The 26,899-nt window shown below is 42.0% G+C and overlaps 1 protein-coding gene across 2 annotated transcripts; it reads right to left on the bottom strand.

Annotated features, from left to right (window-relative positions):
* C1QTNF4 (C1q and TNF related 4) lies at positions 1–26,579 on the bottom strand. 2 transcript variants are annotated; one of them, XM_036384482.2, is made up of 2 exons: positions 26,436–26,579; positions 1–1,526 (listed from the first exon to the last, which is right to left on the bottom strand). In XM_036384482.2, the coding sequence occupies exons 1-2, from the start codon at positions 26,491–26,493 to the stop codon at positions 418–420; spliced, it is 1,167 nt and encodes a 388-aa protein (XP_036240375.1). In that variant the 5' UTR covers positions 26,494–26,579; the 3' UTR covers positions 1–417. The 2 variants fall into 2 exon arrangements, with proteins under 2 accessions (XP_036240375.1, XP_036240376.1); XM_036384483.2 differs by lacking the exon at positions 26,436–26,579 and adding an exon at positions 20,451–20,650.
* Positions 26,580–26,899: the final 320 nt, after the last annotated feature.

The raw sequence follows: 26,899 nt of genomic DNA, 5'->3' as shown, positions 1-26,899 counted from the left end.
AACATTCTCATATTTTGTATTTTTATTACATTCATTTTCATTACATTTATTCCCTCCCTGGATAAACAAGGAAAGCCACCATACCCTTTGCTCTCTGGATGCTGGAGATCTGCAGTAACATGACTGCAGTAGTTCTCTGATCCTCAGCATCTCACTACAGTGCCCCCCCACCCCAAAACTACCTCATGCTTTATGTTAAATCAAACACCAACACGGGACACACAGCTACAACCTGAAAGGCCTCTCTATGGATGAATGGCACACACAGCAGTGGCCCTGCAGACAGGGCACAAGCGTGCAGTGTAAGGAAAGCACTGGACACATGACAGCATGCTCAAAGTAGAGGATGATATTCAGAGAAGCTATACCCAAGTTCATGGCACCTTGGCTCTTCTTATGCTCCTTTCACATCTGCATTTAATTGTTTGACCCTTGAGGTGAGCTGGCACCTGGCAGCCACTTTGGCTGAGCCTCTGAATAGATGAGGAAGCCTGTGAAGGTGATGTACTTGCCGTGGTTGCTGTAGGCACCATAGCCATCATGCTGATGGCTGTAAAGCCAAACGGTGTCCCCGTATTGCAGAGGCAGCATGATGCTCTGGCTCTGCATCTCCCGCCGCTTGGAGTGGTTGTCATCATAGATCATGGCCTGCACCTCATTGTGGTTCTTCATCAGCTTCACCGACATAGTCTTAAAGGGCATTTTGCCAATGGTGAAGGAGAAATAGTATGCACCAGGTATACGGCACGTGAAGATGCCAGTGGAGGCATTGAAATCTTTTCCAATATTCACAAACTCTGTATCAAATGTGATTGGCTCATGCTGGGTTTGCTTCTCATCTGTCCCCAGGAGACTTTGTGAGCGGGCAACAGAAAACGCAGAGCGAGGGTCTTGTACCCTCTTTGGCTGGTCAGACAACACGCGTCGCTGTGAAGCTTCATTCTGCTCTCTGGGGAGCTGCTGAATTGTGTGAGGGTGTGGCCCGAGCTCTTGAGAGTCAAGAGCATTCTGGAAGAAGGCAGAAGTGTCTGGATAGATCAGGTAGCCATTGAAAGTTGTATAGGGCCCTACATTGCTGTAAAGAGCGTACTTGGGATCTCCGTGTAAACGCAGCCACACTGTGTCCCCGTAGTCAAGCTGCAGCATGGCACTCTGGCTGGCCACCTTGCGTTCCTTGCGGTGATGTTCATCATACACAATTACCTGCACCTCATTCTTGTTTCTCATCAGCATGACAGACAAGTTTTTCTTTGGGTATTTCCCAACGGTGAAGGAAAAGTAGTAGGCTCCTGGGATCCGGCAGCGGAACAGTCCAGTCTTGGGGTCAAAATCATTGCCAATATTCACATACACTTTGTCAAAGGTAATCACCATCTCAGAGCTTCCTTCCATGCTGCTGGTTCTGGCCACAGAGAAAGCAGAGCGAAATTCAGTACTGGTGTCTGCTGGGAAGCCATCTGCAGGAAGAAAAATCATGCAGCAAAGGAGGCCAAAGATGATCTGAACGTTCAGTGTCATCATTGTATCTGGAAGAAAAAAAAAAGCATATTTTAGCAGGAATAGCGTTAATTTACAGCTCACAAATGAGTTGAAATCCAGACCTGAATATTGCTAAGTAAACATGAAGATCTATGTCCAAATAGTGAGAAATTTCCAGTGTGTTCTCTGAGCAGTGTATGGGACCACACCGTAGTTCAGATGCCAGCACCACTTTTATATTTTCCTGGGAAGAGCTGGACCTTTTTTAACCTGTTCTTGTGGAAAGAAAAAGCATCTTCTCCTTTGAAAGCCTGACTATCCTACAGCTTGACTGCAAAACACCATGTTGCTCACACTGCAGAGGGATCTCAGAGCCTGCTGGGGATTTGCCAGAGCTCCCTTTTGTTGTGCCCTTTTTTATTCATAGGACCAAGGATGAAACAAAGCCCTACACAAACCCTGTATTATACAATGGGGACACAGCTGGAGGGCAGGGAGAAGAGGACATATGCTCTAGAGATTCCCATGCAGATGCCATTGCTTCACAGTGCAGTAGTTGTTTCACAGGATGTGGAAGCTGGAAGCCAAGTAAGCTGTTAGATCCCATTATTCCAACATGAATCTGTGAAAAGTATAAAGAAATATGAAGAAGAAAGAATATTTAGGGAAGGAAGACAATGGAGAAAATTGCTCAAATAATAAAAAAAAGAAGGAAAACAAAATGGTAAGTAAAGGAAAGTCTCCTAAAGAGTACAATTTCTGAGAGAGAACTGAAATACCAAATATGGGGAAACAACTCCCTAAATGGATAACGGACTAGACATAAAAATTTCTTTGACCCCTAAAAAAGTTAGGAGCTAATAGGACTTTCTGCTAATTTTTTTTTTTTTTGGACTGAGGCCAAAAATTATCTGTTAGTGCTTTCAGGCTGGAAACAAAACTGCCAGTCATTCCAGTGAGAAGCTTCTCTTTCTGTCACCTCTCAGTGCTTATTAAAATATCATTCAGGCTAGGAGGCAACTGCCTGGTTTGCAGTCTGCTCCATCTGTCACCCCAAAACTGGTGCCTTGCCAACCTGAAAACAATGAATTCACAGACCAGCAGAACAGAATCAAAACATGCAACTCATTGGGGGGGGAGGGTTGAAGACAAATCCTGCATTAAAAAGGATAAAGGGGTAAATATTTGAATCATCTGAGATGGCCTAGTAATAGAAGTAAAGCACACAGAATGCACTTGGACTGTGAGGTGACAATGGGATCTGACTTTGGCAAGATGTGATACCTAGAATCACTCACCAGAAGGAATTCAGCTTGAACCATGCTCTCTGACACTTGAGAATAAAACTGAAATCTGAGGTGCAGCTTTAATACATAAGAACCCAAGAATAAATTAGATTCTCAATTACATGAAAATGGCACACTAGCAAAGACTAAAAGAAATATCTGTCCATGTCCCAATTTTACCTTAGATCACTTCTCTCACAGACATCTGTAGCAGGGCTCTCAGCCTAAGCAGGCTGGTAAGTTTGTCAGTGAAGAGCTGATCAAGGAGAGTTTGCTGTTCAGTGGAGCAAGGATGGGCTGCTGATCAGTGAAAAGAGTGAGCAAGGATAACTGAGTGAGAACACTGAGCAAGGATAACTCTGCTGTTCTCAGTGCTGAAGAATGCTGAGACCAGCTTGACCAAACTCCCACCCCCACCACAAGGACATGCAAGACTGAGGCTCCCTGACCAAAGCTGGGAGCAGCAAGGATGTGCAGGTCCTGATTTGGAAGTTGAAGAGAAGGAACTAAAAAGCTGCCAACATATTTTTCAGCAGAAAGCACATTTTGCTGAGTAAGCCTGAGAACACATAATCTAAAAAATGCCTGTTTTGAACGCATATTAAAGTCAATCACTTTATACTATAAAAGGCCAGCGTCACTTTTGCACAGCAAAGATTTCTAGCATACCTCCCTAAGCTGTGTGAAGATCCTTCCCTTCAGTGGGGACACTCCTCAAGGTTATTCCTTGAGGCTGAACAACACAGATTTTCCCAGTTGTTGGTGTGGGTAAGTAACATCAATCTCTGCTTAACAATTATTCTGCTACCTTGAATATATTTGCTTTAATATATTTGCTTCAAAAACAGTGCACTAAATCAGTAGTAATAGCAATCATACTGTGCAGGAAGTGATTCTGATTAAGTTTTTTTCCCCTTAATCATTATTGTAATAAATTAAAATAAAAAAATAATTTTATTTATATAAATATATCTGGTTTGCCATCCTTAATTCTGCAGGATGAAGGTGCATAAAAGCTCAATTAAACCTGTGTAACTCTTTAGCTATAAACCATCGACTAAGTCTGGGGCTAAGATTGTGTCCAGCTGTAGCTCAGTTCCTCTCTCAGAAAGAATTTAGAAAGGGAATCCTTTCTGTACCTTGTGGCTTCTGTTTGTGAAGGGAGGGCTTTTCTAATAAACTTTGTCTGAAGCTCCCATTCTGCCCGCGACATCTCAGAATTCTCCTCCATGCCCCTGAATTCAGAACGTTTTTCCTGACCTAGCCTGCTCCTTCAGGCCTCCATGGGCTGCAATGAAAGTTGCTGAGAAAGCTGAGTGATGTCAATTTGAGGCCACTCTCTATCATCTTTGAAAGGTGATGGGAGATCAGAGGAGGTCCCTGGTGACTGGAGAAAGGCAAATGTGGCACCCATGCTCAGAAAGGACGGGTGACACTACCTGCAAAACTACAGGGTAGTCAACAAGTTAGCCCCTCATTTTGGTCCCTGGGAAAATCATGGAATGTTCTTCTTAGAACACATTTTTAGTCAAAGGACATGTAATTTAGCCCACGTTATTTAACTGAGCATAGACTAGTCAAACTGATTGCTGTCTTGTGGGAAGAGATCAGTGGATGTCACCTGCATTTTAACAAGGCTTTTGTTTCAGTCTCCCAGCGCATTCCTCTGTCCAAATTTTGATGTTAGATAAGTGGACTACTAAAAAAGTGAAAAACTGACTGGATTATCAGGCTTGAGAACTAGTGTTCTTCAGATGTTTCAATATTATTTATCAATGTCCTGAGAAGCAGAGAGAATGCCCACTGATCAGTCTGCAGATGACACCAAAACAGATGGTTGACCAATATACTTGGAGGTACAGCTGCTATTCAGAGGGACCCAGACAGACTGGTGGGATGGACTGAAAAGAAATTCAGTGATGAGAAATGCAAAATACTGTACCTGGATACAAAATACTGTACGAGCCTGTGTGGTGGTACAGACTGATGACTGGTTGGAAGTCTGTTGAAAATGATCTGAAAAGGGTCTAGGGCTTCAGGAGAACAGTAATTTGTACCTGAGATAGTGCTGTGCCCTGCAGGTACTAAAGGCTTACAGCACTCTGGGGTGCAGAACAGAACACAGCCAGGAACCAGAGACTGTGATTACTCCTCTTCAGTTGGCACTTGAGTGATTCCAGAAGAGGGCAGCCAAGATGGTTGAGGTCTGAAGCACCTGCCCAACAAGGAGGGGCTGATTGAACTGGCCTTGTTTAGCATGGAAAAGAGAAAACTTTGGGGGGACCTAGTAGCAGCCTTTCACTGCCTTTAGTGGCTCCAGATAGTGCAAGGTACTGCATTGGTGAGCATGGTGGAAAAGTAACAGACAATGGTCATTAAATCCGAAGGGGAGGAGTCAGACCAGATATAAGCAAAATAATTCCGTGATGAGGCAACTAAGAATATAACAGTTTACCAAAAGAGATGGCAAGATCTCTATCCTTGGAAGTTTACAAACAAGACTGGATTAAGCTGTGAGCAACCCAGTCTGCACTCAGTGTTGGCCCTGCTTTCAGCAGGAACTTGGACTAGAGACTTCCTAAGTCATGATTCCTGATTCTGCAACTGAATCCCATAGCTACTACTCCTTGCATTTAAAATTCACTCCCTAATAACCCTAGCCATGGCACTTACATGGAATTAACCAGCTAACAGCAGGTCTAACAGACAGACTATTTTCCCTCCAGCAAACTGAAGCATATTCAATGAAACAATTAATCCATACCTAAGTGTCATACATCTGCTTCCATGCTGTCTTTATTTTAGCTTACTTTGTAGTTTCTGTGTTCCTCAGGGCAATGACTGTCTTTCTTTCCATGTCTGTACAGCATTTGGCTACTGCTGCCATTTAAACAATACTAGTAGACCCTAATATCCCACCAAGAACTAAATCCCAAACTGTCACATTTGTGAGCCCAGCAGCTGGTTCAGCAGTATTATTTTTGCAGAGTGCTACATCCAGCATGGCAGGCTCATTCCAGCTTAGAAAACCAAGCCCTAAAGGCAAACTTTTAAGGGCTATTAGATGCTCCAGATTCATTCTCATTCATTGTTATTCCAGTGATCACCATGGTGTGGCTGCATGGAGAACCAGGATGACTGTGACATGGCTGTGTGCTCTTGAGACAACAAATGACAGGAAACGATAAGGCATTTACATTTTTAGCAACAAGCCTGCTTCTCTGAAATACTGCCTGGGCTCCAGACTTTGTTCAGCATATCCAGGAGTCAGGGGGGATACTGAAAGGACATCACTGCTGGCCAAAAAAAGCACAGAAAGACAAAACAGACCAATTTTAATAAAGTGTGTAGTGAATCTGACCTTATGAGCCTTCAAATGACCACTATCCTTGTTTCTGTTTGAAAGTTAATTTCTCTGTAATAAGGTCACTTATTAAACGTTGGATCACTCAGTACAGTTGCAAAGACCGTCTGCTGCTGCTGCCCCTTATTTATCAGCTCTTTCCAAAAGCAAGTCATTTAAATAAAGCAGTTAATTATGCTGTGCTTCCATTAGCAAGTTGTTTCCTTGACAGCTCCCACTCACCACTTTCGGCACTATTTAGGTTCTTTTAAAAATAATGTGGAAAGTATCTAATAACTGCCTCTCAAACTAAACCAGTCTAAGAATAATTTGCCAATCATTAGGAAGACACATCCAGCTGAAGGGGTTCTATAAACAGAGGCAACTCATGACAGCTTTTGGACTTGAGTATTCTCATAGTAATTCTGAAAGATCAAGCTGCCAAAATGCCCCCAAAATTGTTTATGGTGCCCAAGTCTCTTTTACTGGTATAGCTTTCTTCTGGCAGAGAAGAGATAGCACCAGGGATGTGAAGCTGGCTGCGGACACTGTGGCATCAGCCCTGAGTTCATGCTGTGATGGAAGTTTTAAAACTGAAGAGTGAAGTGAAAGATCCAAACTAGAGATGGAAAATAGGTCTTCAGTATGTGGCAGCTGTGTTATTCTCATTACATTTACACACAAATCAGGGCCCTTTGTCCCCTACCCTGCCATTCCTTATTGTCCCAACACCACAGAAGCACGGAAGAAGCTAAGCAGACCCAAGTGATAAGCTAGGTAGGCTACTGCTTTTACTTTAGGCAGTACCAGCAGGGACAGCAACCCACAGAGAAGAGTCAAGAAACTAATTTGGAATAGGAGGCACAAAACACATGATGCAGCTAAACGATTCTCAAAGACACTGGCATTAAATTAGTGACCTGAAAAGAAGGGGCTAAAGTGGTACTGACTCACATAGTAGAACAAGAGTTGCAAAAGTTTCTTGAAAAGAAAGTCAGAATTCACCATTTGCATGACCCAGGAAATTTTAATAGCTTTGAGTTTGCTGGAGGTGATTTTTCTGTCCTGGAACAGAATCAATCCACCAGTGAAAAGACAATTAGTTTTACTCTTCTATTGAGACACGTGGATCTACAAAAGGACATTCAACAATAGAAAGGTCACCCCATTTCTACACTTGCAGGACAGACCTACTTGTGAAACACACAAGGGTTTTCTTTTTATACCAAAATATTAATTATCCAGGTTCCCTAGTTCTACCTTATGCAAGAGTCCTTTAATTTCAGTGGGAATTTTGCCAGGAATATCACTGAAGAATGAGATATGAAACAAAATTGAAGCAGTACAATTGGCTCAGGTGTTACTAAAAGGTTTTTTAAATCCTGTAAGCTGCAAGAGCAAAGCCATGTTCTCCCTAGCTCTCACCCTAATATTTAAGGACAGCTGCAAATGTTTCAATTATTTGAATCAGTGAAAGCCTGTGTAATGAACATCTTTCTTGGACTATAGTTAGTGAGATTTCTTTTCCCAAGATACCACATACTGTCTGTTCCACTCATCCAACACAGATTAAGAGCATCACACGATGCAAATGCATCAGTTCTTCCAGCATCAAAGAGAAAATAATTGAGCACATCCTCAAAAGCAAAATCTGTGTAAGAGTACAGGAGTAACAAAATCAGTGATTCACTTAAGGCTCTGGCCTTTCTTGTCTTTTGATGAATGTGTTTGGTTTTTTTTTTTTTTTAACTCTGGCACGACCCTGGGAGGTAAAACATTGTCTGAAGCTTTCAGGATGCCTTTTAGAAACTATATGTTCATGCCTTGAATGACAGACATGTATGGCATTAATATAGAAAATGCTTAATTTTGAATGTTTCCCTGAGTCAAGGGAGAGTCCTTTAACATAATAAACCATCTTCTGTGTACTCAAAAATCTGTGGAGAGGCAAAAATTATTTTCAAGTGCCTCAACTCCAGCCATACTCAGGAAAAGGAAATGGAGAGACTTTTTGGGCAGAAGCCACTACTATTACCCTGCATTTCAGAATATGATGAAACTTGCTTTTTCAACTGAAGTCCTAACAACTCTGGTTAAGCTAAAATGATATTATGTGAAATGATGTAAATTCACTGACCAAAATGAAAACAGGATAGTTCTGACATTAGGATTTTTTTTATTTAACATAATTTAAGAAAATTTGCCCTATACATTTGAAGTACCAGGGTGATACACTGCATCTGCCTTTTTGGCTACCATTACATTTTAAAATATATTAATTTAGACAAAATGGTGTTTTAGTAGAGAAGATGGCTGAATAAATCCCAGGGGGGAGCAAGGAGTTATTCCAGCATACTAATGCTTTAAGATGTAATATTTTTTTACATCCTTTTCTAAATGAACACATTACACAAGTCCAACTCTCCACCACAAACACACTACTCAAGAAAACAGGATTAAAACTTCAAAGCAAAGAAATGTACTCTAACATTGGCCAGAAGTGGAAGAACAAAAACACTGCTAGAACATTTGAGTTTAAAATGTAGTTCATAAAATGTGTTGAATACCGTAAAGTTGTTTTCACATGCAGTTAAAGCAGCAGTGGGTAAGCAATCATTGAAATTACACCAGCAATAAACAGTGAAAAAAACTGGCCATTGATGGGAAGGAATTCAGAGACAAACAGCTCCTGTGAAAGCAGAGGCCAGAGGAGACTGGAAACCACATCTTGAGAAAACCAAAAGTCTGCTGCTGTGCAGTGTTTATTTAACACTGCTACCTTTAGACATAAAACACTGAGACCATTTCAACAGTTGGAATTTTCCCATGGATCCCACTACAGTTACAGTAATATCAAAGTTAAACCATCTCTTTTCTCAGCCCCAAACATAATTTCCTTTTTTAACCTGGTTTTTGTGTTCATTTCTTTTTCTTGGTGTGCACAAGAGATGCTGAGACTGTGGAATAAGGTGATATTGGAGCATTTCATCTCTCCAAGCAGGAATCATAATGCTGCACCAAGAGGCAGATCACACTGGCATAAAGGATTAAAAAAGAGTCTGGCCTGGAATATCAGGAGGTATTTTGATAGGCAAAAGAAACTATCTGACACTTTGTCAGTGAATACCATAAAGATCTCAGTTAAGAGAGTGAGAGACGAAGGCCCCAAAGGCAGACTGCACACTGCAATCAAGTTCTAGAGAGAGAGGACTCAGAGGACTCAGAGGATGGAGTAGAGGGCAATTTCCTTGTTCCAGGTGGCTGGGCTAGAAGCCATGTAGCAGGAGGAGTTTCCCACAAAAGTCCTGGGTGTTTTTGCCTGTGATGGTAAAACCATAAGAAGCAAAAGGACACTGCCAGAAACTGTACCAGCAACAGACCTACTGGGATGACAGACACTTTATGAGAAAGAATGCTGAGTACAAGCAATTCAGGCTATTCCAATGTGAAATTAGTCTCTAAAAATGAACAAGAATTATTCACAGGGTTTTTATTTTAAACTTCTCACCTGGCTTAAGATACTTAAAATGAACATGATAGATGTGGATATTAAAGATGTTTGCGTGAGTCCAGAGGAGGGCTACAAAGACAACCAGAGAGCTGGAGCACCTCTTCTATGAAGATTGGCTGAGAGAGTTGGATTTGTTCAGTTTAGAGAAGCAAAGGCCTCAGGGTGACCTTACTGCAGCCTTTCAGTACCTAAAGGGCTACAAGAAAGCAGACGACAGACTTGTCACAAGGGCATGTAGTGATAGGACAAGGGGGAATGGCTTTAAACTGAAAGATGGTAGGTTTAGGTTAGATATTTAGAAAAAGATCTTTCCTGTGAAGGTTGTTAAGCACTGGAACAGGACGCACAGAGAGTTGTGGATGTCTCATCCCTGGAAGTGTTCAGGGCCAGGCTGGATGGGGCTTGGAGCAACCTGGTCTAGTGTAAGGTGTCCCTGCCCATGATGGGGGGCGGGTTGGAACTAAATGATCTCTAGGGTCCCTTCCAACCCAAACCATTACATGACTCTATGAAATAAAATGGTTTGATTTCATCATCTGACAGAACTGTAATGAACAAGCAAGACCCAGTTAGTAGCACAGCAGTGCTAAAGGAGAAGAGGAAGGCAATGACTATACAAATGAGAGACTCTTTAAGAGACAATGAGGAAGAAAATTTAGAAGTGTTTACCAAATACTTTTCTAGGTTGGAGACAAAACTGGGAACCTAAGTAAAATGCAGATAGGTTTAGCATCCCAGGCTACTGCTGTAATTTTTCTCTTTTAGTAAGAGCTTCTTCAGGAAAAAGAGAAATAATTTTCCCCAATAACGTAAGAAGCATGGGGACTTTAAAGGGTTCATACAAAAAGAAAAACTGTTTGGACAGCCCCACTGATCACAAGCTTATTAAGGCTTTCCTGTAGTGGCAGGATAGTTCAAATCCTTAGGAACATTAAAAAAAAAAGTCTGCTTTAAACTCAATTGGGTAAACTGAGCTGTGAGTGACAAAGTGGAAACACTAGGTAGGCAGAATGACACTGGAATGAGTACTCTGGAATCAACTCAAATTCTAAAACCTTTATTCTTTCTGCTTTATTGTTACACATCATAGCTCTTTCTAGCAGCCTTTCTACACTACTTCCTTCCAGTGAAGTAAGGTTTAGCTCTCAGGAAAATCTCCCCTCCCTCTGCTAACAAATGAAAGTCCAGCAACAGTTCAGAGAACATCAGTAGGTGTTTAGGTCATGTAAATACACCTACAGGATAGGCAGATATTTGACGTTTTTTGAACCACACTTTCCTCTATGGACCTAAGCAACAGTTTGCTTCAGTGCAGCTGAATTAATATTTTCATCCTCCACTCACGCTCACCAGAAGAGGAGGTTCCTGGGCTATTCTCAGAGTTAAAGCTGTATTTGTCCATTTTCTTTAAATCCTTAGTTGCAACAAATACTTAGAAGCATTAAAGGTCATCAAGATGAGAGTAAATATTCCAGCCTGTATTAAACACAGGCTGTACAGGCTTTCCTTCCTGTTCCCTGTTGCCTTCCACTTTCATTCACATTCCCAGTTATCCAGCAGCACACTATGACACCATCAGCTGGGCAAAATCTTGCAGTGATTCTTTCTTGTTCTTCTCTCATTTCCTCACTAAGAATGAAAACAAATGTTAATAGTAGGTTTATTTGTCCAGGAACTAATATGAACCTGTGGGACCCAAGCTCCATAAAGATGTAGCAAATAGGAAAGCAATTAACATTACAGGAATTTTGTGTTACACCTTCCTGTTGAAGAGTCCTGGGAAATTGTGATGGTATTACAAGAGATACTGGAACCTGTGGTGTGCTCTCAAGGCTTGTTCATTGTCCTCTCTGTAATGATTTTTTGTCCTCAATTTTCCTTCTGTGAGTTTGTGCTCCTGCACTTTGTATCAGTGAATATATGATTTTAATTTAATTGCAATGCAAGATCCTAATCAAACAAAAACAAGTTTTAGATTTTTCTGTTTTCTTTTATAGCTGCATAGCCACACCTTCTCTCTCTTTCTCACTTCAGTGGGCAAATAATTTTTTCCTGGAACTCTGCACCTGCAGAAGTTGTTTTAAAACCCTTCCCCCACTCACTGGAATGCTGTCCTCCAGTCATTTCTCTAAGACCTGCCACATCACCCACCTGAGTGAAAGCTAGAGGGAATATGCTGGTTGTTGCTGGTTAATCATCAAACCTCAAGTTAGGATAAACCTGTGGAGTCCAGTAGTGGTCCCCTATGGGACTTAATGGATAGCTGAGTGCCAGCTGGGATTACATGCCATGACAACTAAAACCATTTTTATTTCATCATTGAGTCTGAACTCACTGTCTGCTATGAGCTGATTTAGCAGTCCAAAAATTTTCACAAGGTGGATAAATCTGGTCTCCATCCTGACAACATGCAGTTAACAGAAAACTGTCAGAAAGGATGAGATTAGTTTTACTTTGCTTGATAAATCAACTTCTAATGCTATGTTTCACACTGACTACTGTTTTCTGACAGTAGGCTTTGCAAATCTATCTGAAAAAAACTCTCAGTGTACTGGGGCAGTTTCCTACAGGAGCGCTGCTTTCTTTGCGAGTTTTTTAGCATGTCTCAACAGGTAAGTCAGGAAAACATGCTGTCTTTTAACATCTGCCATCACACTCAGCCAAAAACCCACATTCATTTCTTTTCATGCCCTGCTGTTTCATTACTGTAAAGAAACTCAGAGAGCACTGAATTGCACTGCAGTGCTGCTCTACATTGTCAACGTGCGGCAACATCTCAATTTGGAAATTCACTGAGCTCTAGTTTAGTGCGGAAGGTGATAAAAGGCATTAAGATCCATTTATCTTTCATCTCTGCTCTGGCACTTTCATTTCTGCCCTTCCTCCTACTTGGTCAGGACACAGATCTGAATGAAAACTTTTGTGAGGGGAAAAAGGGGTGTCAGTCAAAGTCCACACATGCTAATATTTTTTCTGGTCCCGTTCTCCAACTGTCCAACTGGATCATACCATCATAGAATGATTTGGATTGCAAGAGAACTTAAAGATCATCTAGTTCTAACCCTCTGCCATGGGCAGGGACGCCTTCCACTAGACCAGGCTGCTCAGAGTCCCATCCAATCCGGCCTTGAGCACTTCCAAGGATGGACATTCACAACCTCTCTGGGCAAATGTTCCACTGCTTCATCACCCTCACAAGAAAGAATTTCTTCCTATTATCCATGATAATCCTGTTGCTTTTGTACACAGGGAATTGGTAGACAGATCAAGAAACAATAATTGAAAGAATAATCACTGCCTGGGACTACCCCCATTTTTGTCACCGGACAGTTGAGACCCCTTGAGATAGAGATTTCCCCTGGTATGGAACAGAAGTTCTTGATGAACACTGAAATTCTTCAATACATATAGTAACCTATAGTGACAATTAAATGCAGCAAAGTAAATCAGCAATTAGTAATTGTCATGCTTATTAATACTGACACTTCACCACCAGCAAGGTGTAGTTCCCCATTTTCTGTCGTACCTGCCAAATCCCTTGTGACCAGACCTCTCTGAGGAAGATCTATAGACAGCTGGAATCTGAGTTCTTTCAATTTTTTACCCATCTTACTAGCAATTATTTCTCAGAATGCTATAGCTGTTGCAAATGAGACAACCCAAAGCTGTGAATTGATATTTGATATCTTCAGGAAAACCACAGTTTCTGATTCCACTTTTAAAACATTTAGTATATTTTGGTCCATTGATTTAATCAGCTTGTCATCTTTTTAACAGGGAACTGTGAAGTTCCTCCCCAACACCCTGCATAAGTCAAGTTTTCACTTCACAAGTTTTTGAACCTGGACTTTTCTGTGACAATCTGACACAGAGGTGCTGCCGCCTACAAGACAGAATCTACGTCCCTGGATAGAGGGACAGAGAGAAGCATTCCTCAACAATGCCCTCAATACACACATCTATTTACAAGGTTTTTCCAGTATCTGCTTTCTAGCTTTATATTGCTTCCAGTATTTAAAAAAACATCAGTCCTCTCATCATGGCAGCAGAAATGCTTGTGTGACTATTTCAGTAAAACTCTGTCTGCACCGGGGAGCTGCTGGTAAAAGGCTTTGGCATTGCCCTCAAAAAGCACTGCTGGTCACTGCTGTTCACTCATCAGCTCCTCATTCACAGGGAGGAAGCTCTCAGTGCCTGTCAAGTGCTCACAGATTCCAGGCTCATCTTTGTGACCAGCCAGGTTCCTCCCAGGCAAAATTGCCTTTGACAGCTTGAAGCTGATGCCTCTGATTTTGCTCATAGGAAAAGAATTTTGTTAAAATACTGAAATAACAACTGCAGCAATGCATTGGCAGGTTTTACCTGACTTTTAGACTCTAGTTGGACATAATATAAGGAACATGAAGGATGTGGCTGCTCTGAACCTGGCTATGCAGATGCCTCATTTAAAGCAGGCTTGGATATCATTATTTTGCATTAAATACACAGCTCATACTGAAAGAAGGACCATTTGCAACAGCCTACACAATTTCCTTACAGCCACAGTGAGAAATTCCAGTCATGCACCCTAAACCCAAACATTCATATTCAGTTCATATTACAAGACAGTGCTTCCTCTATTCAAATTCTTTCAGTCACCTACCTTCCTTGTAGCTACTCCTGTCTAACAGCTCTCCCTTTCAAGATAATTATCAACATTTTCCACCAGGAGAAACATTTACCATCTGCAGAACCCCCTCCAGCATGTTCAGTATTTTTCTGCACAGCCTGTCTCAGATTTCCTCACAAGTTTCCCGGAGAATAACCCCTTCACCTTGTTGTCTCCTCTTAATAGTAAAAATAGGATTTTTTTTTACATTAGCTATATTTGCTTGATCTCCTTCCAGAACCACCTTGTTCCAAAGCTAAATTTCCTTTAGCACTGGATCACAGCAAGCCTTCTTTTGGATACCCTTTCTGTCTCTCAAATAAAGACTGTTTCATACACTCATCTGAGAAGTAAAGACAGTAAAAGCAAGGATGGGAAGAGGAATGATGAAATAAACTCAGGCAAAGCAGTATAAGCTGATGTCAAGCACTGCTCAGTCCTTGGGTCGAAGGGATGTGAATTCACTTTGAAATATCTGGGGCATCAAGTGACTGGCTTTCTAAGCATATAATTATTTTTCCCAAGGTGTTCCAGCAGTAATGGAAGATGAGGGGAGGGGGAAAATCCGTCACAGCTTATATAGTATCACAGTTTGTGCTCATGTGTCCTAGACTAAATAAAAAATCAGGATTTCCATCAATTTATCAATAATTCCAGTCTAAGAGTCTTTAAATTACAAGAGATTATTATGCTAATATGTTCACTGAGCAACAGCTCCATGAAAACAGGCTACTAAAAAGTGTAGCCTAACTCTTCATTTTCTCCTTGTCTTGTTCATTCAACACAGATTCTTTCCAGCAGTTGCTTTGCAGCCTTTCAGTCCTAGAGAGTACCTGTTTTCACAGAAAAAATTCCCTATTGCCTGCTTGCTATAAAAACGCTTCCACTGCTCCCAGTAGTCTTTAGCTTCTCTAAGAGCTTTTCTTTTTGTCTGAGTGAAAAGGTCTAAAGCCTGAGGAGAGAGAAAAATCCCTCTCCCTTTAGAGGATTAAAATATTATTTGGTTGGACTCAGAATGTGTTCTATTCAGGATCTTATGTGCAGCCCACAACTTCAGCATCCCCAATGTTGATCATTGCTCTCTTTTTTCTTTTTACCTGTCTCCTCACAGAGATTCAGGATTTTTCACCATGCACAGGGGACTGTCTATTCCATTTATATGAAACAATATATGTTAAACCACGAGTACTACAGGACCTAGATTATCTCCCTGGATAAATGCCTAAAAATATAGATCATAGGACTATGATTTACTTTATTCCTATTCTGAATTCCATTATTTATTTCATTTTATCTATTAAACCCATTTTTGGACTACAGCCTTTCATTCAAGGAATAAAATACTAGAAGAGTTTGTATTTTCAGTTCAGATAATTTTACTAACTACTAATCTTGATTAATTTTTCTTCTTCCATAGCATTGTTTTCAGCATTCATAAACTGAATCAAGCATCTGCTCCTGGGAAATCAGAACGTTTCATTCCTTCCCCTTTCTTCTAAAAAGAGACACCTCTTCTAACTGTCTTCTAGAAAGCTCTTACTCTTCTTTCAGGCTCTTTTCAGAAAGAGGTGGTCTGTGGTCTTGGTGCTGTGCTACCCCTGGATATCAGACAAATATTAGAGCAGGGCCAACAGACTTCTTTTATTTCATTCACATGGAATGATCTACAAATAAATGCTGGAAGAATGGTCTAGAGGAGAACTTAAGACACTGAACAGTCCAAGGTGCTTTCCCATTATAGGATCACTAGCCTTATTTGATTCTTCACAGATGATTGTCTAACCTGTTCTTAAAATGTCTTCAGAACCTCCCTATATCAAATATCCAACTGTTTTTATTATCCTAGGTCCTAGAAAATTATTCTTGTAGTTTAAAATAATCTTACTTTCTGCTGCTTCTTGTTTTCTGCTCCATCCACCATGAAGAAAAGATCATTTCCTTCGCTATTTTTTATCTGAAGACTGTTATATTCCCCTGTCAAATTTCTGGTCTAAAAATTACAGTTATTTCAAATCATCTTGCAGGTCACATTTTTCTGACCCATGATGAGTCCTACCGCACTCCTCTGGACTCCCTCTGATTGAATTGCATCTGTCTCAAAGTGCAAGAACCAACACTTTGCACCGGCCCCCAAGCTGAGGCTTTGGCCTCAGAGCAAAAGGATTTTGCTTCATGTCTTCCAGACTTCCATGTCTTTTACATATCCCAGCAAGATGTTTGCCTTTATTTGCAACAGCATGACATTGACTCATATTCAGCTTGTGATCTATCATAACATATTCTTTTCTGCGGAGTTGCAACCTAGTCATTTACTTCTGCCTTGTGCTTATTTAGTTGGTAATTTCTGCCTTATTGTAGTACCTTGTATTTATCCCTACTGAATTCAATTCAGGTCTTTTACTAGAAGGTCTTCCAATTTATTGGAAAAATTTTGAATTCTAGTATTTTCCTCCTGCATATTTCAAGTGTCACAGTTTTATGTCCCTGGAAAACGTAATATACCCACTCCTTATTTACCATCCAGGTCCTCTAAGCAAACACTGAATAAAAGCAGATCCAGATTACCCCAATGCAGCTACTGTGTCAGTGTTGAGCAGCTTGTGGCCTCTCTGAAGGACTGGCACATATTAAAAGCATACACATTATGAGCTCTGAATCTTCTGATATTTAAAGAAGATCTGCCTGTTCAGATAATCCCGTTTACCCAGTTTATAGCCTCCTTTACCTGCTATGTTCTATGCCTCACCAAAACAAATATTTGCATTAATGTGCTAACCATAGTCAAGAATCTCAACTTTTACATTAAAAATACCCAAAACCCAAATGAAATCTCTCACTCTTTTTCTACGAATAGCCTTTAATATGTAAACTGAAGTAAATTCTGTCAGAACCTGCTGGAATACTGGCAAAATAATTGGGAAAGATGTGACCATTTCTCTTCATAGATTTAGGGGTATGATAGAAATGCCCTAATTTATTACATTCACTGTAGTTACAACAGCAGCATACACTTCAAGGGCAGAACCAAGGCAGCTGGTTGATTTCAATGGACTGAACATTTCCTTTGCATCTGCTCTTGACCAATGACTTCAGGATCTTTTCCTTGGAGCTGAAATGCCAGCCATGAAAGTCACGAGCAGGCACATCGCAGACAGTAAGCCTTTGTGTACATTGGAATAAAGATGATCTGGTATTCCTCCTGACAACAGAGGCTTAACTCTCTGGTCTAGCCCTGACTCTTATTCCAGTAGTCATGACCACAGTGCCCCCAAATTCCTTAACCCAATATGGACAGTTTTCCTGGCACCGTGGCTGAGGCCCCAGCACAGCAGAAAACATGCATGGTGCAAATTAACCAGCTGGAGGGTAAAGAGGGAAAAATAGGGCTTTATAAATTTTCCCTGTTTCCCAGTGGGGCCCTAGTAATCAATTATTAGCCCCTGGAGTAGTCACTTACTGCTTGCTCTGCGATCATCTGATTCTGGCAGTGTTACCTCTGCTGGAAACCTCAGACCTTTGATTAGATGCAGCAGGAATTCCTCCTTTGTTCTCTAACCTGTCTGGAGGAAACATGCAACTAGAAAGAGGCTTTACAGGGACAAGAACCCAGGGGTAGACTTGGTATTCACAGACCACCAGCAGCACAGCACTTGTGTAGTACTGGCTTATCTCATTTGAACACAAATTTCCTTATCTAGAAGAGGGTCAAAGCAAAAGGTACAGAAAAGCTGAAAGGAAAAATGAAGTCCTGACTTTACTTCTGCTTGGACTGGACGGCCAACGGGATCCATACTAAATTTCTGAGTGCCAAACAAGAAGTAAGAGGCTTTTAATTTCTACTGGGTGAAAATCACAGCCAGTATTTCAAATATTGTAAGATGAACTATCAAATCGCCAAGTGTCTTCCAAGACAGTAAAGACACATGTGTCTTCCAAGACAGTAAAAAGAACCTCCCCCCTATAGATTAGTCAGTAAACTGTAATTCAGTGAAACATTATTTTCTTTAACTAGGTCCCTTGGAGTAGAATGCATGCTTCATACTTTGGTGATTTAAAAAGGTAGCTGCATGGATGAGTTCAGGAGTAAAACCCACCAAATCCTAACATCTGACCTCAGATGCTGATGACAAAGCCCCAGACTTCAGCATCTACAAGACTATAGCAATTTTAAGCCCTATTTTTTTCTCTATTCTTTTGCCTGAAAGTCAATGCAGAGATTGACTCATTCTCTTGGAGGGAGATATTTCTCAGCTGAAAATATTATATTCTCAAAGATACTCACCTCCCTAGAAATCTACTGTTACTATCAGTATCAGTTAATTTCAATGCTTTCTGTCTATAAGTAACCATAAGAATGGGTGAAAATCTGGCACAATGACAGTGATCACTCAGAGGCTCACTGCCTGTCCATTTTCTGCTAGCACTGGCCTCTTTTTCTTTTCGTCTTTGTATTACAGGGTGCTCTGCACAGAAGGTTCAAACTATCTTGTCTCTTTACACCTTTGACACATCATTTTTCTCTGTGTGCCTGTGTTCATCTAGGTTACTTTACACAAAAGGTTATTTAGGTTATTTTATACAAGTCTTCCAAGAGCTGGTGATGAACAGGCAGCCTTGCTGCTCTTCTGAAATACATGTTTTATTAAAATAGAGACTATAAAAGCTTATCATGCACTACATGACCACAGGTCACAGGATAGTAATCCTGTTTTTTTCACAAGTATAGCTGCTGCCATTGTGGGCCCACCCAGACTTCTGTATTTGGAAAATATGAATAGTTCACAGTTTATGAATGGAGAGCACAGCACAATGGATAGACGATTACACAAGTAAAATATAAATAACAACAACATCACAACTAAAACATAAATAACAACAAACAGGGTTCTGAGTTTTGGCGCCAAATCTCACGTTCCAGTGCATTTTATTTCTGCATCTGTTTCTTCACCTACAAAACAGCAAATGTCTATAACATCAACAAATTGTCAGATTTAAACCAATTCTCTATCGAAGCCATAGGTTCTCCATTAATGGCAACCAAATGCCCTCTGAAGGCATTGCTTCTTTCAGATGGAAAATATAAAACTCATGTGCAGAGCCTAGTCCATGAACCATTCAGCACTTTGAATTATAGCTTTTTAGAGGGAAACAGAAGGAATGCACAGGGTAATGCTGCTCTATTGGGAATCCTCATTCTTCCTTGACATACCTCCTAGTGCTACAAATTAACCCTTAAAAATGGCTAGACAAGGATACAGCTGCCATACGCCAAGATAGGATTGCAGCCTCACTGGTGTGTTTCAAACTCTTGTTACACATCCTGTCCCTGGAGAAGAGAAACTGCAGAAGGTTGCAATAGCATCAGAATGAATAATTGAAGCTTGGCTCATTCAGAATGTGCATAAACGGAAGGGTCACAATGCTGCCTTCTAGTCAGCCAGCAGCGCAGAAACTCACCAGTGTCTAATAGAAACATCATCTGGAGATACTGACCTACTTCTCTGGGAGCTTCTACAGAGTGGGTTGAGGAGACGACCGTGGGATGGCCAAGTACATAGAGGATTAAATCGTATTATCTAACAGAAAATCGTACATTACAGACTCAGTTGTATATGCTACTCTTGAAAAAACCCTCGGGACTTTGTTCCACCAAGAAACCAGAGATCCATGCAGGATTAATGCTATTTCTCACCTGAGAAACTCACCTTGCCAGGATGCTCTTCCCAATGGCGAGTCCCTAGGAGGTTTTCCTACCTCGTCTCCATGACAAGTGGGGCCAAAATTTTATACCCTTTCCTACATAAACTCTACAGCCATTTCATATTGGGGATAATAGGTGTGAGGGAAGGGTAACTCGTGCATTTCCCGCTATTGTCCAGCCGCTCGATGGGAACGGAGGGAGTGCAGCCCACCCGCGCCCTGCCCGCCGCCCCGAGGGCCGGGGGCTTGGACCCCGCAGGGTGCCCCGAGCGCAGCCCCCCTTCTCCAGGACCGCGGCGGCCGCCGCCAGAGCCCCGACGGTCCATCCGCTCGCACCGGCGGCCGCCCCTCGGGAGCCGCCGGGGCCAGGCCCGCCCGCGGCCCCGCTGGCATCGCCCCTGTCCGAGCGGGGGATCCCATCTCCATGCCCGGCCCTGCAGGTGCAGCCCGGCCCCGGCGGCGGCGGCTCCCCCGGCACGGTACCTGCTGCGCCCCGCGGCGGCGGCTCCGCGGCGTTGGGGTCTGAGCGCGGAGCGGAGCGCGGTGCGGAGCGGGGCCGCGGCGCTGCCTGCGCACTGACAGCTCGGGAGCCGCGGCGGCGGCGGGGGCCGGGGCTGGAAGGGGGGCTCGGGCACCCGGGGCTCCGGCGCCGAATCAGTGACGGGAGGAGGGCCCGGGGGCGGGCGGGAGCGGGGAAGGGGAGGGGGCGGCGGGGCTCGGGGCTCTGAGCCCCCCTCACCGCCGCAGCCCGGGCGGCCTCCGGGAGGCGCCGGCGCCCACGGGCGCTGCGGGCCGGGGAGGCGTGCGAGCGCCACACGGACAAGGGTGACCGAGGATGCGGCGCTGTGACACGGCCGGGCCGGGCTCCCCGCTGCCTTCCCGGGAGGAGAGGGCGCTGGGAGACGGGCGCCGCGGGATGATGCCCTTCATTCAGCACAGCGGCGGCTGAGCCAGGCGGGCGAGCTCCCCGCGCCGCTCCCCGCCCGGCGCACGGGGCAGCGGTGGGGCAGCGGCCGGACCGCGTGGGGCGGCAGCGCAGCGCCCTCCAGTCCCGGGCTGAGCCACCCGGGACGGGGCTCCCGCCCCGGCCGTGCTCGGCCAGGCCGATGAGAGAGAGGAAACAGCCTTAGCTAGACCAAAGGATGTGACTGGGGGAAGCGACAGGCTTTTGGCTACCCAAGATCATGTTCATGTCTGACCTTCTGCTCTGGAGATCTCTGCGAGTCACAAAGCATGTCCATAGACCAGCTGTGTTATTTGGTTTATCAAAAGCTTGTATCTCTCTCTAGAAGCTTGGCTTGCCTTAGATCATCACCTAACAACAAGAAGGCTACTACTTGTTCCTTTGAAGGCTGGCGCTGATTTTTGCTGACAGCAAAATAGTAGGCTTTTCACATTCCTGATCTGAGTTGAAGAGCAAATTTGGGGTTTTGTAAAGCATGTTTATTATTAACCCTGTAAAATCTAATGTTGACTTCCAAAAAGAAGATTTAAAGATGTGAATGTTTAAAAAATGTTCTGGCTCTCCAACACTAAAGGTCTTTTACCCTTCAACACCCACTTGCTATGGGAGGAATTTAAATGCCAGTGTACTCATCAGAGCAGTGAGTACACTGGCACCTAGTAATGTTTCCCCTTGTGCATTGTCCAGCCGTTGTTGCCCTGTGCTGGCATGCTCTGCTATCCAATCTCCATCCCTCTTGTGGCAGATACCAGGACTTTCTCCTGTTGCAGCAACAAACACGTTTGAATCAGTTTTCACATAAGACACGTACCAGTCACAAGGCTGATTCTTACAATAGACAGAGAATGGAAAAAAATAAAAGAAAACAAAAAGCTTTTTTTCTGAAATTCTGAGAGGAAGAGGACTGACAGATGGAATGACCAGAAAGTAATTTACTCTTTGGGGCGAGGATGCAATTTATGGCATAACAAGAACTTCCTACTGCTTGTTTAACATGGTGTGCATATCATATTAAATACCTGCCACCCTGCAAATCATCCCTATCTCTGTACCCACCAGGTGCTGCATTGTCCCCATGTTATATTTTTTTCCTTCCCTCATACAGAGCAAAACAAAGGTGTTGATGACAGGCAGAATGAGACATGAGAGAGTTAGAGACTAACCCTCATGTGGGTCTGGTAACAGCTGTCAGCTGAGCAGAGTATATCCTGGATGGGCTCACATCCAGCTGGTACTGCTGGCTAAACATATTTTGTGCTCTCCTAACAGCTTCTTTACACATTTCAAAGGACAGATTACTCAACCCTCAATTCACTGCTTTTGGAGGAATGAATGGACCACTGACTCCCAGGATATGAGAATGCTCATCTTGGACATAAACTAAACAAATGTATTCCTTTTAATCATCTAGCAATGATAGCAGTGCTGAGTAATTATCAACAGTATGATAAACTGTCCTTCTGAATATCTATGTTGCCACTGGGGTCAAAGTGATTGAGTACTAAGATACTACAGTATTATAAAATAGATGTATATTTTCCATTATCCTGTGTAGTCCAGATGAGCTGTGCTCTGTTCTGCCTCTGCCAGACAGATTTTCTTTCTCCATGGGGCAATGCTAGTACATGCCTCTTGTGCCCCAGCTGAGGAGAGGCAGAGGTCTGAGAAGACAACTGTGCTTCCATCCAGCAGCAGCTAGTGGATTTACTACATCTCCTTGGAAAAGTGCTAAAACAGAGCAGAGCTGCCTTATCTGTGGGTTCTCAGGAAAGAGGCAGGAGAAGGTGGAGGTTTTGTGGGGGGAAAGGAATACACTTCCCAAAAACAGAGAGCAGAAGAAGAGCTTCTAGTCCCACCTCATACTGTTGCCTTCACTGCAGCTGATAGTCCTCCCCACAAGGACATGAGGCCCCATGGGTGCATTGGAATGTCTTTTCCATGTTAGTATTCTGAAAATTCTCATGGCATAACTCATTAATAAATGGCAGCCTTGAAAGTGTAAGAATCAGTGCTATAAAGTTCAAGACTGTGGAAGAGGATGCTTATATTTTTAAAAATGAAACTGATTTCAGTCACTTGTACTCATTCACTCCTATTTAACATATTCACTCATAGTCATAAGCACCAAGATATGTGTGTGTGAGGTCTGCTCATGGCTCTGTGTGTATGGGTGTGTGTGACACAGAGGACAGGGGACAGAAGCTCCTGAGTCCTTGGGATGCCTTTTAGGTTTGTCTTCATCAGGCATAAGAAACCACAATTTTGACAAGCAATTTTATGACCCCTGTGAGTCAAGATGTCATGGCATGACTATGACCTCAGTTTTGCATTTTTCATCCTCCCTAAATCTTAGGCAAGGCTGTTGCCCATCATCTTTGTTTTCTCATTCTGGGTATCTTTATTGCTGCCGTCCTGTTGAGAGAAAAGGGATGGGCCATCTTTGAAGTGACTGTATCAGAGCACAGACCTTCTGGTGTTGATGTATGCATATTCCTTATTACCTGCTTTATTGTTTGCTTGTACCCTTGTTAAAAAAGATGTGCCATATTTTTAAGCTTTGATCTTTATTGTATCACTGTAAAGATAGAAAATGTAAGTAGTAATTCAAACAAGCCTAAGGATTAAAAAGAATACCTCAAGAATATGTAAAGACTCACTAATATGTAAACCAACTTATAGTGGGACAGTGTAAGGCTAAAAGAAATAAACCTGGGTGGTCCATGTGTCAAAAATCCTGCATTAGGATGCTGCTGTTTACTTATTTATTACAAACCTGGAAATGGAATGATCAGGTCTTAACAGATGTTATCACTTGACTTACAGTGGAGTCTCTCAACAGCAAAGGACATAATTAATGACTATCATGGGTAAATAACTAATATGCTTTTTTTGAGACCCCACCTGCAAATACTATTCTTGGAATTGAAGGGATTTGGTGAGCTTTGTTTTGGTTTGTTTCTTTTTGTGGTCTGGGTTTCTATGATTCTGGATAGCCTGCTTAAGAGAGATATGTGTACCATTTCCCATAGAAGAATTTAAAGCTTGAGCCTTGAGGGTCATTGATCATATCAGGTGTCTAGAGTGTGTTGTAATGGCAGAAAACCAAGTGTAGAGAAATTTTGTGTTGAAATTTGGAGTATCCCCATCTAGAAAGGTAGATCAGAGGGCAGCTATGATCACGTCTCTAGAGGAGCAGTTCTGTGCCACGTGAGTGAATGAGGAAGGAACAACAGCTCTGGTCAGTGCTGGGTGTGCTGTGTTTTCCTTTTCTTGCCAGCTGAAAGAGATGCTGTGGGTGCATGTGGTGCATGCCAGCAGAAATGCAGCATAAGTTATGTTCATGTGATTGAAGTGCAATTCTGTGTACAGTCAGAGCAGAATAATATTTCTTGAAAGACTACCTTGGGAGGCACTGGCAGGGACCACAGAGAAAATAGCACCAGGAGAATGTAGAAAACCTTTGTGACTGACTGGAAAAAAAAATCTGGTAGACAATCAACTTACTGAATAGGTATTAGACTCCCAGCAAGACACCTACTGAGGAGCTTGTCTGGCAATATGTAACAGAAAAATTCAGGAGATATCTGATGGAAGTTCTTGCAAGAAGGTGAGCAATAGCTGCTGGTGACTCCATGAAAAAAAAAAGTACAGATGAAACCAACAGCACAGTGATAACAAGGCAGAATGCTGCAATTTTGATGCACATGACAGATACAAATGCTGATCTTTCCACCAGAGAAGCAGCCAGGCACATAAAAATTGACAATAAAAGAATGTAGAAAAATATATTTTGAATTCAGTGCATGGAACACAATAAGGTGTCAAAGAATTTAGAGAAAAAATTCACTTGTTTGTCTCCTAGATCCTGACAAGAAAAATAATAAAATACAATTCTTAATGATAAAGAGAATTTTGATATAACTCACAACATAGGAATTCCAGAATATTGATGGCTCACATAACCTCTGTGGGAAGGAAGGTGTGGTATAAATATATATATTTCATGAAACTTAAAGTCCTGACAAGCATTTCACAATGACCAAATACAAGAAGAATGTCAAAATTCTCCTGGAAGAAACAAAGTATTTTCCTTTATGTTTGAGGAAGCTGACATATGTCAGAGAGATGTACAACTCTGAATTCCACTGGGACACCTGCAGACACATATACAGATCTTGTATAAACTCAACCAGAGATCACCTGACACCACAATCAAATCTATCTCATCCAGTTAGGAGAAACAAGCAAGCAAGCAAACAGACAAAAAGAAACCCAAACAAAAATCACTCTAAAACAGTTTGCCTAACAACAAGTTAGTTCCTATCCAAGTACCAAAGAAGAAAACCATTTTTACAGGTATGGGCTTTCCCCTTTCCTCATGCAGTCTTTGTCCTTTTCCTTACAAATATTCTGGAAAATTTATTCTTTTGACATATCACTAGAATACAAGTTAAATATCATAACCAAGACTTTAATGTCTATATTCAATAATACTGACCCAGAATCAGCTTCTAAAGATGAGGATCAGTTAGCATATGCAAGCAGGAAACCTTAACAATACCATTGTAGATGGATCCATTCAGAATCCCAAATAAATACCTAGAATTTGTAGATGGTAGCTACATAAGCAGAGAAGCAATTATTTCCTTAATGCATAAATACTTTAACTAAAATGGTATCCACTGGCAGCTAATTCAAAGGTTTTCTAGTGATAATAAAATTTGCCTATTAAAACTGATTTTTTTACAAAACTATCTTTCATATCCAAATAAGGACAATATAATTCTCTATTTTAGGCTAATAATAAAACCATTTTGAAATCTTTCTTTCCACAGTGTGTACCTATATCCATGTATCTCTGTTTTTCCTCCATGTCCCTTGAATTAAATTCTGAATTATGTGGGCATTTACCCACAACAGCTAAAATTACTTTTCATCTCTGAGCTGTGTTCCTAAAAATCTGAATATTAAACCCTCATCTTCACTCTAAGAGAATCATCAGAATATGTGTCAAAGAAGCTGAGAAAAATCTTTACGGGGTTGATCAATCTTTTCAGTAACTAAGTTCTTCAATGTTTCAATTTGAAAATGTGCATTTTCTCAGAAATCCAACAGATTCCTCATTTCTATGTGTGTCTCAGTTTTCACATTTTTTAAATTCTGTAAATTGACACATTTTTATGACTATCAGCTCTCCTTCAGGCATCCTTGGGATTTAAGAACTCTCCTTATTAGTTGAAATTATAGAACAAACATGTTGCCAAGCTATTTTTACCAATAACAACATGCTTGGAAATTCTGAACCTCTGTGAATATAACTGAACAAAAGTAAACAGCAGTGGTCTGAGCAGTAACCCCTAACCCTTTTGCATTTTTTCTTGCCCCTCAATTGCGTTGTTAAATATTTCTGAATGAGTACATAGACTGCCATGTGGTAAATCCACATTAGGAAATGGATACATCTGAAAAATAGTCAAAGAAGAAAAGAAAATGCAATTCATCACCTGGATGAGGTTCCTGGTCCTGTTCATTGCGCATTTCCACAAATGATTGCCCTGGCATCTGTCAGAAATTGGACATGGGCAAGGACAGCCTAAGGCAGTAGAAGAAACGTTTGTCAGCCAGCATCCTCAAGCACATACACAGCCTGCTGCAAACACTGCGCTGGGTTTCTTCACAGGGCTTATATAAACCTGGCTGTGCTTAGGTAGTTCCTTCAACTGTCTTAAATGTCAGTATAATCCCCTTTCTTGAAATCTGTGCACAGCCAATAATCACATATAAACACCCCAGCTCTTTGAGATAGCCTTTTTCACTTCCATGGTTCTCAACTTAGCACTTGACTGTCTGTTGAAATAAGCTACCACTCTGCATGTGTGATAAGTCACATTATTTTGAGTGAATTATGACACAACAGAAATGTCTGCAATAAATCACCCATCTACACTACCCTGCCCACTCAACAGAA

Source organism: Molothrus ater, chromosome 6 (assembly GCF_012460135.2).
Source record: "Molothrus ater isolate BHLD 08-10-18 breed brown headed cowbird chromosome 6, BPBGC_Mater_1.1, whole genome shotgun sequence".
NCBI lineage: Eukaryota > Metazoa > Chordata > Aves > Passeriformes > Icteridae > Molothrus > Molothrus ater.
The sequence above is the reverse complement of the archived record's forward strand: the minus strand, read 5'-3'. Positions and strand labels throughout refer to the sequence as shown.